General features: G+C 42.8%; 1 protein-coding gene across 2 annotated transcripts in view; it reads left to right on the forward strand.

Moving 5' to 3' along the window:
* The first annotated feature begins 3,716 nt into the window (after positions 1 to 3,716).
* nisch (nischarin) overlaps positions 3,717 to 18,067 on the forward strand; it is a 33,931-nt gene continuing 19,580 nt past the window's right edge. For both annotated transcript variants that reach the window (XM_083939187.1, XM_083939188.1), the window contains exons 1-13: positions 3,717 to 3,883; positions 4,661 to 4,744; positions 4,905 to 5,087; positions 7,432 to 7,480; positions 7,645 to 7,808; positions 7,923 to 8,018; positions 8,763 to 8,858; positions 9,653 to 9,805; positions 11,081 to 11,149; positions 12,201 to 12,386; positions 12,676 to 12,804; positions 13,945 to 14,058; positions 16,050 to 16,221. In XM_083939187.1, the coding sequence (XP_083795313.1) occupies positions 3,803 to 3,883; positions 4,661 to 4,744; positions 4,905 to 5,087; positions 7,432 to 7,480; positions 7,645 to 7,808; positions 7,923 to 8,018; positions 8,763 to 8,858; positions 9,653 to 9,805; positions 11,081 to 11,149; positions 12,201 to 12,386; positions 12,676 to 12,804; positions 13,945 to 14,058; positions 16,050 to 16,221 (1,576 nt within the window). In that variant the 5' untranslated portion in view covers positions 3,717 to 3,802. The remainder of the gene's footprint in view (positions 3,884 to 4,660; positions 4,745 to 4,904; positions 5,088 to 7,431; positions 7,481 to 7,644; positions 7,809 to 7,922; positions 8,019 to 8,762; positions 8,859 to 9,652; positions 9,806 to 11,080; positions 11,150 to 12,200; positions 12,387 to 12,675; positions 12,805 to 13,944; positions 14,059 to 16,049; positions 16,222 to 18,067) is intronic.

Here is an 18,067-nt window from a genome sequence, read left to right on the forward strand (position 1 = left end):
TTATCCCGGGGTCGGGGTCGCGGGGGTGCTGGAGCCGATCCCAGCTGACATTGGGCGTGAGGCGGGGTCCACCCTGGACAGGACGCCAGTCTATCACAGGACACATAGAGACGAACAGAGACAGACAACCATTCACACCTACGGGTGATTTTAGAGTCATCAACAGACAAAAGATAATGATTTTTATTTATTTATTTTTTACATTCATTCAGAACACTGTTGACAACACAATGAAAAAGGGGGAAGGTGTATCGTCAAGACAACAGGCAGGTGACAAGGACCACAGCATGGACCAGTGTCTTCAGCGCCCCTAGTGGCAGTGACCACTGGTCCGTGCCAGGTAGGTATATTAATATTCTTAAAAATAGACAAAGCACTAAAAATAGCATAAAAAGTGGTGTGTCTTATTTGTCCACTTTAGTCATTCGTTTGAATCTCTTCAAGTCCATATTAATATAACACTCAGGTATAATCCTCATCCTCTAAAGATATAAATCTTTAATGTATTTATGTTCTGAGCCAAGTGAAGCTGACGGATGCTAACACATCTATCTTCTTCCCTTCTCTCCTTCCTTCATCCGTCTCTTTTTCCTTCCTTCTTCCTTTCCTTCAGGTCAAAGCTGCAGAAAAAGACTTCCTCCTTTACAACCGATGATGTGGAAGCTATTGAAAAATGCAGTCATTTTGAATTCATATACTGTCACATAGGAGGAAAGAAAAAAAGAAATATTCACGTTTAAGAAGATGAAATTCTCTTTTTTCCCTTTATGAAGGACTAAAACTGTCATGAACGGTTCAGGTATAACACAAAAAGGTGGACCCAATGCAGACACAGACAAAAAGTAAAGTTACAAAATAAACGTTAAATATAAAGAACGGGCAAACGCAAAAATACTACAGAGTATACAAACACATGGACTAACTAAACGAACACGTGAATAACAGGAACAGGAAGACGACTGAAGATCAGGGAGACGGACGGGAAACGGGAGACTACAGAGAAAACAACAAACACGATTAATCAACTTTCTACGGAGAGCGTGGAAACCACAACGAGAAAGGGGACGCCAGTCCGGGGGGAATAGTTTTACTAATACAGGGTCGACGACGGTCCGGTGCTGCATGCCTGTCAGCTTCAGGTATTTAAGGTGTTGGGGTAATCAGCATAACAGGCTGCAGCTTGGGGGAACGCCTACCGGACCTAGACAGGGACGAGGTAGAGAACATGCAGGGAAACACAGACAGGGGGAGACAAACTCACACATAACGGAAGAGAGGAGGGTGCTGACAGAACCAGATCTTGACACAAACCCAATAATCGATTGTTAAATAGTTGGTGTTCCATTTAATATTTGACAACTTTGCAGCTCTTATACCAATGCATGCTCTCACTCAATCATACATGCATGCTTTCCCTGTGACCAATCCCCAGGAAATGCATCCCCCCACTCTCTGATTAATGTAGTCAATAATGCATCAGTGTCAGTGATGAAGAGGGTTAGCGTCTGTTACTTTAGCCGCCCCTTACTGGAGATTTATTGCAAGAGGTAGCCAGACGGTATCGTTGTACATGTTTCCAGGGAGTTGGATTTACATCATGGAGCACTAACGAAGTCGAAACCAACTTCCCACCAACTACTGCCACTCTAACGATGGTCTTGAAGCACAAAGGGTTCCAGTGACATCACCGGCCTTGTGAGAGGTTAAATACCTGGATCTCACACCAGTTAGTTGGACCAGTCCCAGCCTGGTCCTGGTCCTGGAACAGTCCCAGCCTGGTCCTGGTCCTGGTCCTGGTCCAGTCCCAGCCTGGTCCTGGTCCTGGTCCAGTCCCAGCCTGGTCAGATGCGTACATGAACTGATGAAGCCTCTTGGATGAGAGGTGAAACGTCTTCCTAGACAAATAACCAAGTCCAGTTGCTTTTGACTGAAATTGCTTTGGGGATAACGACGACCTGGACAAATGAGAACCTTCACAGGCTTATTTACATCATGGCACAGCCTGCTTTCATTTCATCCGGACTTTGTACGGTCAAAGGTGAAAGCTTTACAAATGGGGATAAAGACAGGTGTTTTTTTTTTATCTGAAAAGTTGCTTAAATGACACAGCAGCGTGGTCACATTGAAGCTCTACGGGGGGAATTGTTAGCTCTATGTAAATCATAAATAAGTCATAAAGTGTGGTCTTTACCTACTCTGTAAAGCATTGGTGTCAAACTCAGGCCCGTGGGCCAAATCTGGCCAGCAGTGTAATTATATTTGGCCCACAAGATCATATCCAGGTTCTCTGAGAGCTGGCCCGTGAGTATAAAGCACATACACATCTACTTTTCTGTTGACAAACATGAGCATCCATGCTACCAGTCTCTGCAGACAAACTTAATCCACCCCTCCCCAAAAACGACCCAAAGAAAGATGGAGACCAGGAGCTTTCAGCACCGGTGGGAGGCAACTGATCTGTCTTTTTTTTTCTTTTTTAGTAAAGAAAGATGAAAACACCACAAAAACGTGAAGAAACGACTAAAAACAGACGCAAAACACCACAAAAACGTGAAGAAACGACTAAAAACAGACACAAAACACCACAAAAACGTGACAAAATGACTAAAAACAGACGCAAAACACCACAAAAAAGTGATGAAACAACTAAAAACAGACACAAAACACCACAAAAAAGTGATGAAACAACTAAAAACAGAGACAAAACACCACAAAAACGTGATGAAACAACTAAAAACAGACACAAAACACCACAAAAACGTGATGAAACAACTAAAAACAGACACAAAACACCACAAAAACGTGAAGAAACGACTAAAAACAGATGCAAAACACCACAGAAACATGACAAAAAGACTAAAAACAGATGAAAACTCCCCAAAAACGACCCAAACAAAGATGGAGGACAGGAGCTTTCAGCAGATGATCTGTGTCTGAAGGTAAAGAGCTGTTTGTCACCGTGGCTGTAACCAAAGAATCAAACAGAAGAAACACCGCGACAAGAACAAGGACCTGCACTGGAAAGGCTCAACATTACACATCTGGAGAGAAGGGAACACATGCACATGTGCAGTCTTTTTTTTTTGTTTTTTAGTAAATATTGAGTTTGGCTGCAACTTTGTCCAAGTTTTTAAATTTGGCCCACTGTGAATTGGAGTTTGACACCGCTGCTGTAAAGTGTCCTGAGATAACTTTAGTTATGATTCGGCACTGTAAATAAAATTGAATTGAATTGAATTGAAAGTATTTATGGAAAGTAATTTAAGGACGGTCCCTAAATCAGTTTCCAGCGACTCAGCGCGAGGTCCTGGGGCCGTTCTCCTGCTGCCAAAACCGGGCAAACCTCAGGGGGAGTCGCGGCTGGACCCGGAGTGAATAACCGACGAATATCCGACTTAAAACCAACTTCACCGCGGTTTTACTACGACTAATAATAATAATTTAATCATTGTTATTATTATTCCCATTAATAATATGATAAATAACATTGGATCGACTAACGGTTATGGCTATCTCGCATTTAAGCTAATGTGCTAACAGTCAAACACGGGGAACGATGTATTAAAATGAATATCAACAAACACACATGCACACGCACATGCACCCGCACACAAACGTCATAAGAGACCACAGAATCGGCTACACCCCCTGCTGGTCAGTGTGCTGCTTCTATCCGCATCACAACAAACATGGCGTCAGGAGGCGGTTGACAGTGAAAAGAGCCGTGAATCCTCTGAAACCGGTTTAATTCAGACTTTTATCACTTAACAACGGATCCTAGTCGCTTCTTCACGATCTCAAGATGGATTCAACCCCGTTTCCAGAGGATGTTTCGGAGAGGAAAGTGTGTGTTGTCGGGTCGGAGCTGGTGGAAAACTACACTGTAAGCTAACTTCTTTTAGCCTAGCGCTAGTTAGCTGGACCTAGCTTGTAGCTGCCCTTAGCTTCAGGTTTGGGCAACGTGACAGTGAGTTAATGTTGAATAAAGTACTCTTATTAGTGAATACATAATATGTTAAGCTATTATACTCCTCCCACCATCAGTCTTTTTGTCTTTATCCTCCCGAAGATGGACGAAAACTGAACAACAGAACTGGAAAGCTAATGCTAACTGAGCTGTCTGTAGTGATTTTTATATATTTATTTGCATATTTTTTATAAATATCATAGGACAAACATTTGTAGAACATTTCGGCAGTTTGATTAGGAATTTTTAGGGCATTATAAATGAATTAATTAACATTAATCTACATGCATTTTAATTTGAGTCATAATTTCAACTTCTAAGAGTCAGAAATTATCTTTTTTAGACAGTTTCATTGACATAGTTGGACGGAGTCCGAGATCGTTGTCTTCTCCTTTTTATTGTTGTGCATATGTCAATAAATTACTTGAATTCACCGTTGACCTTCGACATTAGCTCAATGTCCGCTAACTGGAACTGAGCTTTCCGCCTCATCTCATGGTTCAAGTGTTATTGCAGGACTCATGTTTGAACCTTAGTTCACCTGATAACAGCTGGTGCCCACAAAGGAGGAAATGGTTCAGAATTAGTATTTGATCTTTCTCAGTTTAGTTATTGGGTCATCTGTGCAGCTCTGGAAGCAGTGTTTAATTCAGGCAGGTTGTAATCACTCAGTGTCCTGTGCTGATGTTTCAGGTCTATATCATCGATGTGTTGGATGGAGAGCACAGATGGACTGTGAAGCACCGCTACAGTGACTTCCACGACCTCCACGAGAAGGTAAGAGACCGGAAATGTCTTGTTTTGTGTGACCAACAGTCTAAAGATGCAGTTTGAAATTATATAAGACAGCAGCAACTCTACACACTGGAGAAGCTGCACACAGACAACGTTGGCGTTTTCTTATAGCTGAATGTTTCTTTTGTTTGTTCCGCTGCAGCTGACGGCAGAGAAGAAGGTGGACCGAGGGCTGCTCCCTCCAAAGAAGATGTTAGGGAAGAACTCAAAGAGTCTGGTGGAGCGGCGGCAGAAGGACCTGGAGCTCTACCTGCAGACGCTGCTGCTGCAGTTCCCACAGGCAACGCCCACTCCGCTGGCCTGCTTCCTGCACTTTCACCTCTACGTGAGTACACCTGAGGCTCCTACACCAGAGGCTCCTACGACAACCTGAACGTATGATGTGATTTCAAACCATGAGCATTATTTTGCTGCTATAACAGCCTTCTTCCAACACTGATGTTGGGTGATTCGTTCTGGCTCACAGTCGGTGTTTCGCTTCATCGCAAAGGTGTTGGATAGGGTTGAGGTCAGGGCTGTATACAGTCAAGTTCTTCTACACTAAACTGGAAAAAAGATGTTTATGGAACGATGATTTATTGTTGATTTTACACAAAGCTGGAGGACTTCATGATACAAGTATTCACTGGTTGCAGCTACACCAGGGGCGGAGTGGCCACTGGGACACCGGGAGATGTCCCAGTCGGCCGGTGGCCAAAAGCTCAAGTGAACTGGCTGCCAGACGGCTCTGCGCAGCTGTGTGATGTTCATAACCGGCCCATGAGTCAAAACTCTTCAGAATCAAGCACGTTCCTGTGAAAATCTCCGAAATCTCTATAAACCGTACATATGGAGAGTCAAACCACTAAATATAACACTTGTTTTGCGTCTACATCTCACTCATGGTTGCTACAGTCTCACACTCACTCTCATTATTCCAGCCTACTGATTTTTGTTTAGCCTCTTATCTTGATCTAATTATTTGTATTCAAACGTTACATAACTTTCATGGCCACAAATATAAACTGGTCAACGATTGAATTTGTTTTTTGGTTCATAAGTTAATGTAGAATGGTCGGAGCAAAGCCTCGTAGGAAATGGGACCTGCGTATCGCTACAATGATCGCTCCGCTTTTATCCAATGAACGAATGGGGATAAATGAGCGGCTGTCAGACAGAGAGAAAGAGGGAAAGGTTGGAGTAGTGGATTTTCTTACTGTGGAAAAGGAATCGGAGTTGCGTGTTTGATTTGCTCAGTTGCACCTGATGGAGGGCAAGAAGAGAAAGGAGAAAGGAGGGGCTGAAAAGGCCAGAATGAAGAAGAAGCAGATGCTGGAGGAGAGTGCATCAAAATGGTCAAAAATTACGGATTTATTCCGAAACAACCAGAACCAGGCATCAACTAGTGATGCAGGTGAGTTGACAGGAAAACGGTTGTCGGCCGGTGCAGTAAGACTTGTCCCGGTGGATTTTTGTGTCCCACTCTGCCCCTGAGCTGCACCAACATAAGGATTTGCTGCTGTTCTGCTTTCTGTTTTATATAATGAAATGGAAACAATTTCTGCATCATGTGTGAAGTTATAATAAAGTTCACCCGACCCCGGATAAGCAGATGAAGATGAGATGAGATGATCCACACTTTATTTACAGAGAACTACCCAGCCAGACAGATTGGTAGTAGTCAGGCTCATTAGCTTGTCTGATTTAACAATAATATTATGTAATTTAACAGAAAACTACTGATTAACTCAACATTTGTATCTAGATAAATGGTCGGCCTCTTTTGTTTAACGCTGTGACACAACCTTTACTGCACTGAAACCAGATCAAAAAGCACTAAAAATCAAAGACAACGCTTGTGTCTCAACTCAGATTTTTGGGTTGTGGTTCTCAACATAGCGACCGTGTCCAAAGTTACTGATAGGCAGAAAGGTTTTTGGTAAGTCATAGAATGAAATGTGAAGAAAGAACAATGATATGTGTGTAAAGAGTTATTATTTAACAAGGTGACAACAGCCGTGTTAGCTGTAATTTAAGGCTCTGTGATGTCAGTGACTGATGGATTTATACAGCGCCTTTCTCAGTTCTCAAGGCGCTTTACAGAGTCCAGTTTCCATTCATTCACACAGACACACATGGTCGTGGTAAACTACGTAGTCACAGCTGCCCTGGGGCAGACTGACAGAAGCGTGGCAGCCAATCAGCGCCTACGGCCCCTCCAATCACCTCCTCAAACATACAGCAGTCATACACACTCACATGAGGCAAGGTGGGTGAAGTGTCTTGCCCAAGGACACAACAACCATGACACAAGTAGGGCAGGGCGGGGACTGACGCTTCAGACATTGGCCGACTCTCTCTACCAACTGAGCCCCAGCCGCCCGGTCTTGTGATCACATGATGTCGATACAACAACAGAGCAGTGTTGTCCGCGTCCTCAGGACTCTGCAGAGTAAACAGCTGATGAGGAAGCCCTCTCATGTGATCTCTTATTCCGCTGCGTCAATGTTGCATTAGCACATAAATAATCGTAACTGTGATGAAAGCAATTGAAAACCTCCTCCGGAAATGATCCTGTTAATTCTCAGCTCGAAATCTTTTTTCAAACACAGATAAGATTTATTTAAGTCTACAAGCTCAACTGTTACCTCTAACTGCATCCAGATGTTGACACACTTTGTCTCTTTCAGGAGAACAACGGCATCACAGCAGCTTTGGCTGAGGCGCTGTTTAATAAAGGTTAGCTCCCTTTCTTACTTTGACTTCTTCTCTAATGTGTTTTTACAACTGTTAACAATTAAGTCCTTCAGTGGAGAAGTGTGTTCCCACTTTATCTCAGCTGCTGCATCGATCCAGTTACTTAACTGTGCAGTATCACACCGCTTTTTATTTGTTTGTTGCAGGTGAGCAGTTGCTGCATGCCGGCGAGGTGTTTTCTCTCCGTCCTCTGCAGCTTTACTCCGTCTCCCAGCAGCTACGCCTGGCCAAACCAACCTGCTGTAACGGAGACGCCAAAACCGACCTGGGACACATCCTCGACTTCACCTGCAGGCTGCGATACCTCAAGGTCACAAGCTGCTTTTTAACTCAATCCCCCATCGTACAGTTCAATGCTGTGTCCTGACTCCTAAGCAGGAGAGAGGGGGTGCATGTTCTCACTGGTTCTGTCTCTGTTGGTCAGATTTCTGGAACCAGAGGTCCAGTAGGAACCAGTAACATCCAGGAGAGCAGTCTCCCCTTCGACCTGTCTGTGTTCAAATCACTGGTGCAGATAGAGGTAACTGTCTGTCTGTGTCTGTCTCTCCTGTAAATACTTTTGTTTGTACACAGTAGGGATGAAAAAGTTACCCGTTTAATGATAAACCACTGCAAAATTACTGACCATTAGAATTACTGTTTTAAATTAATCTGGAGATTAATATTTATCCTGCGCATGTGTGACCTCACCATGAAACAGGGAAATTGTCTTTATGAGCTACCCTCGTCAGGTACGACCAATGCTGCGAAATCTGTAAAATGGATCTCATTACTTAATCATAGACTGTACAGATATCTTTTTGGTTGCTGTTTTCTTATCTGCAACGTGCACAGAATGCAGTCACCTCTTATGGCCAAATGCTGATATCTTTATTGTTAATGCACATTTGATATGGTTTTATTGCCTTAACTCGAATATAATCTGATTTTTAAACTGTTGTAAACTCACTGACAGACTCTGGTCTGCAGCTGTTTCACATCACTAGTTTAGATAGAAGCAGGGGGGACAGGAAATGGCATGGGAAGAGATATAAACATAAACTGAATGTCACCTACTGTTGCATGTTACCCCCGTCTCTAACCGCACAGTAAAAACAATAACGGAGGAGACAAGTAAATTGCATTATGAGAACAAAGATTCTGCCTGCAACGTTGATGAGCAGCAGTGACGTGCCATGATGTTTCTGAGGAATTGGTGCTCAGTTTCAGAAACTTACTTAAAAGTTGCCAAAATGTGGATAATAACTTTTGTCTCTGTGTTCAGATCAATGAGTGCCGCTCTCAGCAGATTCAAGGTCTGTCGTCTCTGAGGTCGAGTCTGGCAACACTGAATATCCACCACTCCACAGACTCTATGACGGTATATTTATTTATTTATAACCTTTATTTAACCAGTAGAAACCCAATTAGATTAAAAATCACTTTTTCAGGGCGCCTGGTGGCTCTGTGGTCCCACCTGCGGACCTTTTCTGTTTGTCGCCCCCCTCTCTCTCTCACTCCTGTTTCCTGTCATTCTTTAAGCTGTCCTGTCCAATAAAGGCCAAAAAAACTAATCTTAGAAAGAAAAAATCTCCTTTTCAAGGGAGATCTGGCCAAGACAGGCAGCAGCTGAGTAACAACACATAGTGACAAACAGAAAAGGACAAAATATCTAGGATAAAAATAAGCAACGCAATTGACAATACATCATATTAATTACAACTGAAAGTAAAGGGGCCATTTTTGCAACCAAGAACAGTTTAAAACATTGACATGTTAAGGAGTTGTCTTGATTTCTTTAATTTTTATTTAAAACCACTTCAGGGAATTAATGCACTTTTTTAAGTCACCCTGCAGCAAATTCCATGTTTTGATCGTGCAAACTAAACAAATGCACTTTTTCCCTGTTATGTACGGACATGTTGATCACAAGCATAGCGACAGCCTGAGAACGCCGAGAGTATTGCCCTGCACTTTTTTGCTTAATGAGAGAACGTAAATAAGAGTGAAGCACACCAAGAATCCCTTTCTATATAAAAGTGTACCAATGACAGAGCCTACGTGTGGCCAGAGCAGGGCATCCTACCCGAGCCACTGATAAATACTTCTCTGTGGTTCATGCAGTGTTTTCTCTGTTGTGTACTGATGGTTTGTGTTACTTCTTGCCTCCTCTAGTCGGTCCTGGTGCCAGAGGCCAGCGAGTTCTCACAGTGGGAGGCTGAGGGGGCTGAGTCAGACTATCCCGTCACCGCCATTATCCCCGTGTGGAGAAACCTGACCACGCTGGACATGAGCCACAACGACATCAGTTCCATCGACAGCTCAGTGGTGAGAAGCACCTTCCAAACCTAAACACAGCGGGAACTTCAGTTGATAACGGGGCTTGAAAGCCAGTGGCAGGACTTGGTTTTTTTTCCCCACAGGGAAGGAAAAAAAACACTGACTGACACTGGTCAATTTCACATAATATCAGACAATATCTCATATAATAATACACAGTCATTCTCATTGTGGCATGTTTTTTTGCAACAACATAACAAGAGAAAGAAATATTGTTCTAACAAACAACCTACCAAAAGGCAAAGGGGGGGAAATGTCTTCTGATTTTAATGATTTCTTGGACTGATCTGCATCATTTCTACACTGAAATGATTCTTTAAGTTCCCATTGTTAGGGAGGAATTTGTGGGTAATCCAGAAAGAAGACAAAGTGCCAGCATGTCTTATGCTAAAATAGTTTATTTATACTTGAACAAGAAGAACAGAAGAGTCGTCAACACAAACTAAGTGCGTGAAGCCACCTCAGTTCTTAGCGTCAAACAGCAAACTTCAGATTCTTATACTAAGAAGGGGGACCGAGACAACAATTGGCTATAATGCATAAATATGACATTAAGTTCTCACACCAGCTAGGAAACGCAAAGTGTTACCCAGTGACGATGAGCGCTACTGTCTAACCTTGCAGCTGTATCTTGCAGCCTGCAGAGAGTGAGACTGAAGGTGCAAAGATAAAATAGGGCCTTGGCAGGTTTTAGAGCAGATTAACTGCGTTTTAGAGCAGATTAACTGACCCCAGCAGCGATCTAACAGAAAGTTCTGCTGTTACAGCTCTCCACTAAATAAAGAGAGATTTATTCATTACCTACACAAACTTTCTGGGGAAAATGAAATAGTCCCTAACACCCATGGACATAAACATCCTGGACAAGTGTGTGAAAATAATGTTTTTCAGGCCCGGGAAAGCTGTTTAAAAACAACAGTTAAATAATAACAATAGTGCTAGGCTCCTCAGATAAAGCTCCATAGCAGAAATAACAATCTTAAGTTATCTGCTGTAATACACAAAGCAGTTGTGCAGTTGTTGTTTCAGGAGGTGCAGAAATTGACAATAAAGCTGACTTTGACTTTTGACTTTGACTTTTTTGAGGTCAGGTCCTTGATATCTCTCTGTCTTTACACATTCATTCATTCATTCATCTTCAACTGCTTATCCCGGGGTCGGGGTCGCGGGGGGTGCTGGAGCTGTCTTTACACATAATGAAAAAAAATCAGAGTATGTGCGTAAAGGACGGTTCAGGTTAATCTGTGTTTGTCTCTGTTGCAGAAACTGATTCCTAAGGTGGAGTTTCTGGATCTGAGCCACAACCAGCTGTCCACAGTGGAAAACCTCCAGGTACGTGATCCACTCTGTCCGTGTCAGTATCATTGCTAAGGTTGTAGCTAACAATTGTTTTCAGTTGATTAAAATGATTATTATGTTTTTAGATTTCGTTGAATCTCCTCTTAAATATCAGAAAATAGCGAAATGATGTCTTCAAATGTCATGTTTTGTCTGACAAACAGTCCAAAACCCAATCACATTCAGTTGACTAAACAGAGATGCATTTAAGGGCGCACTCCCACTGTCCGTCCGTACCGCGCCCTGTGCTTTATGGTACTTGTCCCCCCTCCCTCTCCCCCCCCTGGCCAGCCCGTTTGTACTCACACTGCCTGGGCATCACGCAAATGCTTCTTGCTGCCTATACGTCATCACGCCGTCACACGTCACACGCATTGATGACATCATGGCGATGCGCCGCTTTGTTTACAAATCTTTCCATAGACCTCAGAGTTTTTGTGCGTCTTGTCGACTGTTTTTGAATCTTTTCATCGACCAAATCTGCAGTAAACACTCCACCTCCACATCACACCAACGTGAACCTTTCACCGCCATTGTTGTTGTTAAACGGTCCGTCTTTTTAATTTTTTTTTCTATGTCCGAACAGGCGGCCATAAAATTACGTCAGAGCTGCTGTAGGCCTCGTGCTCGTGCTGGTACACGTGGGCACGCTCCTGCTCGTACATGTCCAAACGTGCTTTACAAAAGCCTTCCTCTACCAAACGGGCAGTGGACGGCCCGCTGGCCGCAGTTAGGCGCAGAGCGGTTGCACTCACACAGTCAAACAAACTAGGCTTTACCCAGAAAACAAAGAAATCTTAGTTTTTCTTTTAAAATAAGTGAACTGTTTAAAGTCGTTCACCTTCATTACACTATCTTTGAATGAGAACAAATTTTTTTTTTTCCTGTTGATTGGGATCAAACTCACGCTCAGCTGCTGCAACAGGCGTCCAGTCCTGACAGCTGTAGTTACACACCCCTCCAGATGTGTAGTTTGTCGTTAAAAGATGTGTAGTTTGTCGTTAAAAGTAGCCCTGAAGTAACTGGGGTGTGTGTGTGTGTGCAGCACCTGTACAATCTGGTCCACGTGGATCTGTCCTATAACAGCCTGAGGGTCTTGGAGGCTGCTCACACCCGTCTGGGCAACATCAAAACACTAAGCCTGGCCGGAAACCAGCTGGACCAACTGACTGGCCTCACAAAGCTCTACTCCCTGGTCAACCTGGACCTCAGCCACAATCAGCTGGCACAGGTAATCACACCATGGATGTCCTGATGGTCCAGTGACATACATACATACATACAAAAGGTATTAAATATGCTACGACTAAAAAAGGACATAGATAAATACTGAAATTACAAGTGGATGTAATCGATCATCTACATTTAATGTAACAAAATTCCTCACGTGTCCACTGTTTTTCATTTTCCATTTTTGGATCTCCACCAAAGCTTGTGTGAAAAAATCCTAAATTTAAGGAGGGAGTCATTGGAGGACGATTTGGGTTGTTTGAGACTTGTGTGTGTGTGTTTGTTTCCAGTTGGAGGAGATCAGGAACATCGGCTCTCTGCCCTGTCTGGAGAAACTCAACCTGTCCAGTAACCCAATGTGCATCATCCCAGACTACAGAACCAAAGTCCTGGCCCAGTTCGGAGACCGTGCAGCAGAGGTACACCACCGACACCGCCGCACTCCCTGCGTTACAATACTCATACTACCCACTACCAATACTAATTAGTGTGTCCTGATGCATAATATGTCAAATCAGGAGTGGGCGATATAACCTAGAATTTATATCATGGTATTTATTTCGGGTTTTTTTCCGGATTAAATCACAGTATTACCAAAATTAAATGCATTACTCCACTCTGCCTCTTTTCACTCTAATGGCAGTTTAAAGAAAGATATCTTATAGGACATGCTTCTGCTATGAATACTTTTGATTCTACTACTTTTTTGAAAAAACTGTTTTTTTACTTCTTTGTCTCTGCGTCTTCAGAATCAGCTTTAATGGCCAAGTATGCAAACATACGTGGAATTTGTCTAGGTGTAGCTGTTCTTTCCCTCAGACAGGTAGACATACACAGTATAGACCAGTGGTGTCAAACTCAAATTCACAGTGGACCAAATTTAAAAACTGGGACAAAGTTTGGGGCCAAACTCAATATCTACAAAAAAAAAGAAAAAAAGACTGCAAATGTGCATGTTTTCCTTCTCTCCAGATGTGTAACGTTGAACCTTTTCAGTGCGTGTCCTTGTTCTTGTCGCGGTGTTTCTTCTGTTTGATTCTTTGGTTACAGCCACGGTGACAAACAGCTCTTTACCTTCAGACACAGATCATCTGCCTCCCACCGCTGCTTAAAGATCCTGTCCTCCATCTTTCTTTGGGTCGTTTTTGGGGAGGGGTGGATTAAGTGTGTCTGCAGAGACTGTTAGCATGGATGCTGATGTTTGTTAATAGAAAAGTAGACGTGGATGTGCTTTATACTCGCGGACCAGCTCTCAGAGAACCTTGATATGATCTTGGGGCCAAATATAATTACACCACGGGCCAGATTTGGCCCACGGGCCTGAGTTTGACACCCCTGGTTTAGACACTAAGTACGCATAAATAAAAAATAAATACACAGACATAAGGCTGCATAACATAAATAAATTGGGATTATAAAATTCCATGTGAAACAACCATGAGGCACATAAGTTTATGGTCATACAATATACACGTAATATGTAATATGCAGTAGGATCTTATATACAATAACACATATACAAAACAAATGTACTGAATGAACATTTCATATATGTTCAGGTTTGTCTGGACGGTGACGTGACGACAGAGAAGGAGCTGGACACAGTGGAAGTGTTGAAGGCCATTCAGAAAGCCAAAGAAGTCAAAGACCGAATGAGCAGCGGCGACAAGAAGGTACGTTCTGATGCCCTGAAGCGTCCAGCTGGAGGCAGCATCAGACCAGCTTTTATGGTTAAATCATCAGTATTTATGTCAGTTATATTGACTGTATATTGACACTTTAAAGATTGTTTAAATACTATTGAAAGTTTACCTTTAATGGTTAATATTTTAACTACATATCCATTGTAAATACTGAATATCTCTTAGGACTGTGAGACGACGGAGCTCAATATTATATTTCAACATATTCAGAGGAAATGAACTGATTGGACTCCTAAGACTTTGACCTGCGAACTCTTATGAACTGTATTCGATCTTGACCTCACAACACTGTTGAATGTCGTAGTCATACTCATATCTTTATACTCATATCTTTATACTCATATCTTCCAAATGAATTAACCCTGAAACCTCCTGTTGTGGTTTTGTAATTCTAACCTGATTAGAGACCAATCAGGGATCTCCACGTTTAGATGTGACTAATAATGAAGTTCATTACTAACAGATCTGAAGTCTGAAGATTGTGCACATCAGCAGCAGTGTTCAGATGAGATAAAAACACAACCAACAAATCAGTGTTTGTAAATTTGATTAGGTGTCAAAGGTTGTAATCTTATTCGGAGTAAAGTAAACTGAAGTCTGTGAGCTAAATCTGCGTGTTTAAACGCAGCCCGCAAAATTCCGTTGAAGTATAATTTCCATGGTCTTTTTCTGCACTTACATACATAAGATAATCAATCAAGACAGTTTTTTTTGTGTAACAACTGTTAACGGAGAAATCGAGAAGAGTTGTTAACAGCCGGACGTGGCTAACACTGATTAGCTCGGGGCAGCACGGTGAAGGCATTCAAAGGTCTTTTTAAACCACTGATGCTGCTGAAAATAACAGCAAACCTCTGCAGCAGCATGAGAAGAGTCCCTACACACAAAACAAAGCACCAATGGGCTCCTTCCTTTGGGATTGACTTTGGTAATCCACTTGAATGGACTTTACTATGAGAGGAGCTGGTACAGGGGCCAGTAGGTAAATCTTTAAAACACTCTTTTAATAAACTCTGGGTTCACTAACTACGCTGTTGGTGCTTTGTTTTCTGTGTAGGGACTCTTCTCATGCTGCTGCAGAGGTTTAGTGTTATTTTCAGCAGAATTAGTGGTTAAAAAAGACGTTTTAGGGGCGGCAGGTGGCTGATTAGTTAGAGCAGTCGCCCCATGTAAAGAGGCTGAAGGTCCTCGAGTCAGCAGCCACAGATTTGACTCTGACCTGCAGCCCTTTGCTGCATATCCCCCCCACCCCCTCTCGTCCCATTTCCTGTCTGTCCTATATATTAAATGGTTTGAAAAACTGACTGTTAGCGAATCTCCATGATTTCTCCGTTAATAGTTGTTACACGAAAAAAACGGTCTTGATGGCTTATTTGATGTAGTTAAGTGCCGGAAAAGACCATGGGGCTTTTTGCGCCATAATTACAATTTAAAGACTGTTTTGAAAACCTTTTATTCAGGAGTGTAGTGCTATATTTTTTACTACTAGAGCGCAAACCTTTTATGTCACACATTTGCATCGCTGCCGGCTCACTTGGAGAAAAAGGTCAAACGCTCTGCAGTACTACACCCCTGCTTTTATTTAAATAAGCTACAGTTGTTTTTTCTCTTTTGTGCTGTGGGAACATCAGAAAATTGTGGAGAACTATTTGTTCATAGATTTGTGCACATTTACACATTTAAAGAAAACAAGAAATCCTGCCGCGATTCGATGGTTATAATTAATTTAAACTTTAAACATGCAGGTTTAACTCTTGAACTTCGAAGTTTGGTGTAAGATGAGAGAAACTGTTTGTTTTGAGCCTAAATGGCTAAAAATCAGTGTTTTATAAACCGGGACTGACTGACTGACTGTCTGCTGCTGATGGAGCTGCTGGTTGCAGGTTTTAGGATGTGATCTGGGTGATGATGCAGGCGACTGCTGCTCCCTGAAGGCTTCCTCCTCTCTGTCCTCTCGTCAGATCAGTGAGGAGACCAGGCTGTCTGCTGCTGCACCTCCTCACCACTCCTCCTCCTCTCCCCCCTCCTCTTCCTCCTGCTGCTCCTCTGCTGTTGCTCCTCCTGCTGTCACCTCCTCTTCCTATTCTTCTTCTTCTTCCTGTCCGGCCCAGCAGGCTTCCTGCCCCAGCCAAGGTAAACATGTGTGTATCAGGTTGTGCAGGGCTGAGGGAGGGAGGGCGGTGGTTTTTATTGCATAGGCAGCAGCCAGGCAGACGAGTATCTTCCTCTGATCTTTGTCTGGCAAATGAAACGGTAGATTCCCAAATCAGCAGCTCACTGTGCTTGTTGGGGCTGCAACTAATTTAATTAATCCGTCTTAGCTGATAAACTTCTCCTGCCACTCCTGATACAGAGCGACTTGTTTTAAACCAGATCTCCTCAGTTTTATATTCCTCTTGTAGAAATAGGCCGCACTCACACTGTCCTTCCGCACCGCACCCCGGGCTTTAGGGTTTTTGTCCCCCCTCCCTCTCCCCCCGCTGGCCAGCCCGTTTGTACTCACACTGCCTGGGCCTCGTGCAAATGCTTCTTGCCTGTCGACACGTCACACGCATTGATTGACGCCATCGCGATGTGTCGCTTTGTTTACAAATCTTTCCATAGATCTTGGAGTTTTTGTGCGTCTTGTTGACTGTTTTTGAATCTTTTCATCGACCAAATCTGCAGTAAACACTCCACCTCCGCATCACACCAACGTGAACCTTTCGCCACCATTGTTGTTGTTGTTGTTAAATGTCCGCGCATGGTCCGTCTTTTTTTTTTCCATGTCGAACAGGCGATCATAAAATGACGTGAGAGCCGCCGTAGGCGTCGTGCTCGTACACGTGCGCACGCTCGTGCTTGTACATGTGCAAACACGCTCTACAAAAGCCCAGCTCTCTCAAACGGGCCGTGGACGGCCAGCTGGCCGCAGCTAGGTGCGGAGCGGTTGCACTCACACTGGTCAAACAAACTAGGCTTTACCTGTAAAACCTGTTTTGGCCCGGTGCGGAAGGAAAGTGTGAGTGCGCCCATAGAAAACTCCTTTTTCCCTCTTTTATAACTTGTCTAATAATTGATGCTTCAGTCCAAACTTATAACATAAACGTTCACTGTTCTAGACATCTGCCTATATTAAAGCTGAAGTCTGTAACTTTCTGTAGAAAATATTCATGTTTACTGAAACTGTCGCTATATCCTGACAGCACAATGAGACAATATTCAAACAGAGAATGAGAAAAAAATGTGTTTTTAAATATTAAAGCACGTAAACATGTTCTAGTAGGAACCAAAAACACAAGTATGAACCCAAAAATCAAGTTAAATGTTCCCAGCAACCACTAACACAGCTTCTTTGTCTTGTAACCAACAGGTAAATTATTTTGCTATGAAAGCAAAATTAATACAAGTATGTCTGCTGATTATTAACCAGAAATATTACAAACTATGTCTCTCTGTTACGTAGTTTGTCGGCCAGAAAGCACTGAGGAGTCGGGACTAACCAGTGACCTGTTCATTCTCACTAACCTCCTTCTGTGGTTCTAATATTCGTTCTGGCTCAGTACCGACTGTGAACTGTGTTTATGTCCGGTTTGTTGGTGGGTTTCTTTTGTTATGATATTTGTTTACGATTCAAACTGCCTGATCAATAGATTTTTCTGGCAGAAGTGCGTATGCATGAAAACGTTTTCAACTGCAGCTTAGAGCAGCTATGCAGTAACTTCAACAGGTCAACAGGAGCCGGTCAAAAGGAGGCTTTGTGCTCAAATATGACCAAGTATAATTATCAAACAGAGAGAATTAGAAATAAAAGCCTGCCTCTAACACAAGCCTGCTTCAAGTAAAACCCTGTTACTTTCTGTAGTTGAGGAAATACGGTGCTTTCTCAGATAATCCATGAATTGTTTGATGTATAAAACTGTGAAAAAAGATTATCGCAATTTCCTAGAGCCCACATTTTTGTTTTAAAAGATCTTGTGTTTCCCCAACCAACAGTCCG

This window comes from Echiichthys vipera (genome assembly GCF_963691815.1).
Source record: "Echiichthys vipera genome assembly, chromosome: X".
In the NCBI taxonomy this organism is placed as follows: Eukaryota; Metazoa; Chordata; class Actinopteri; order Perciformes; family Trachinidae; genus Echiichthys; species Echiichthys vipera.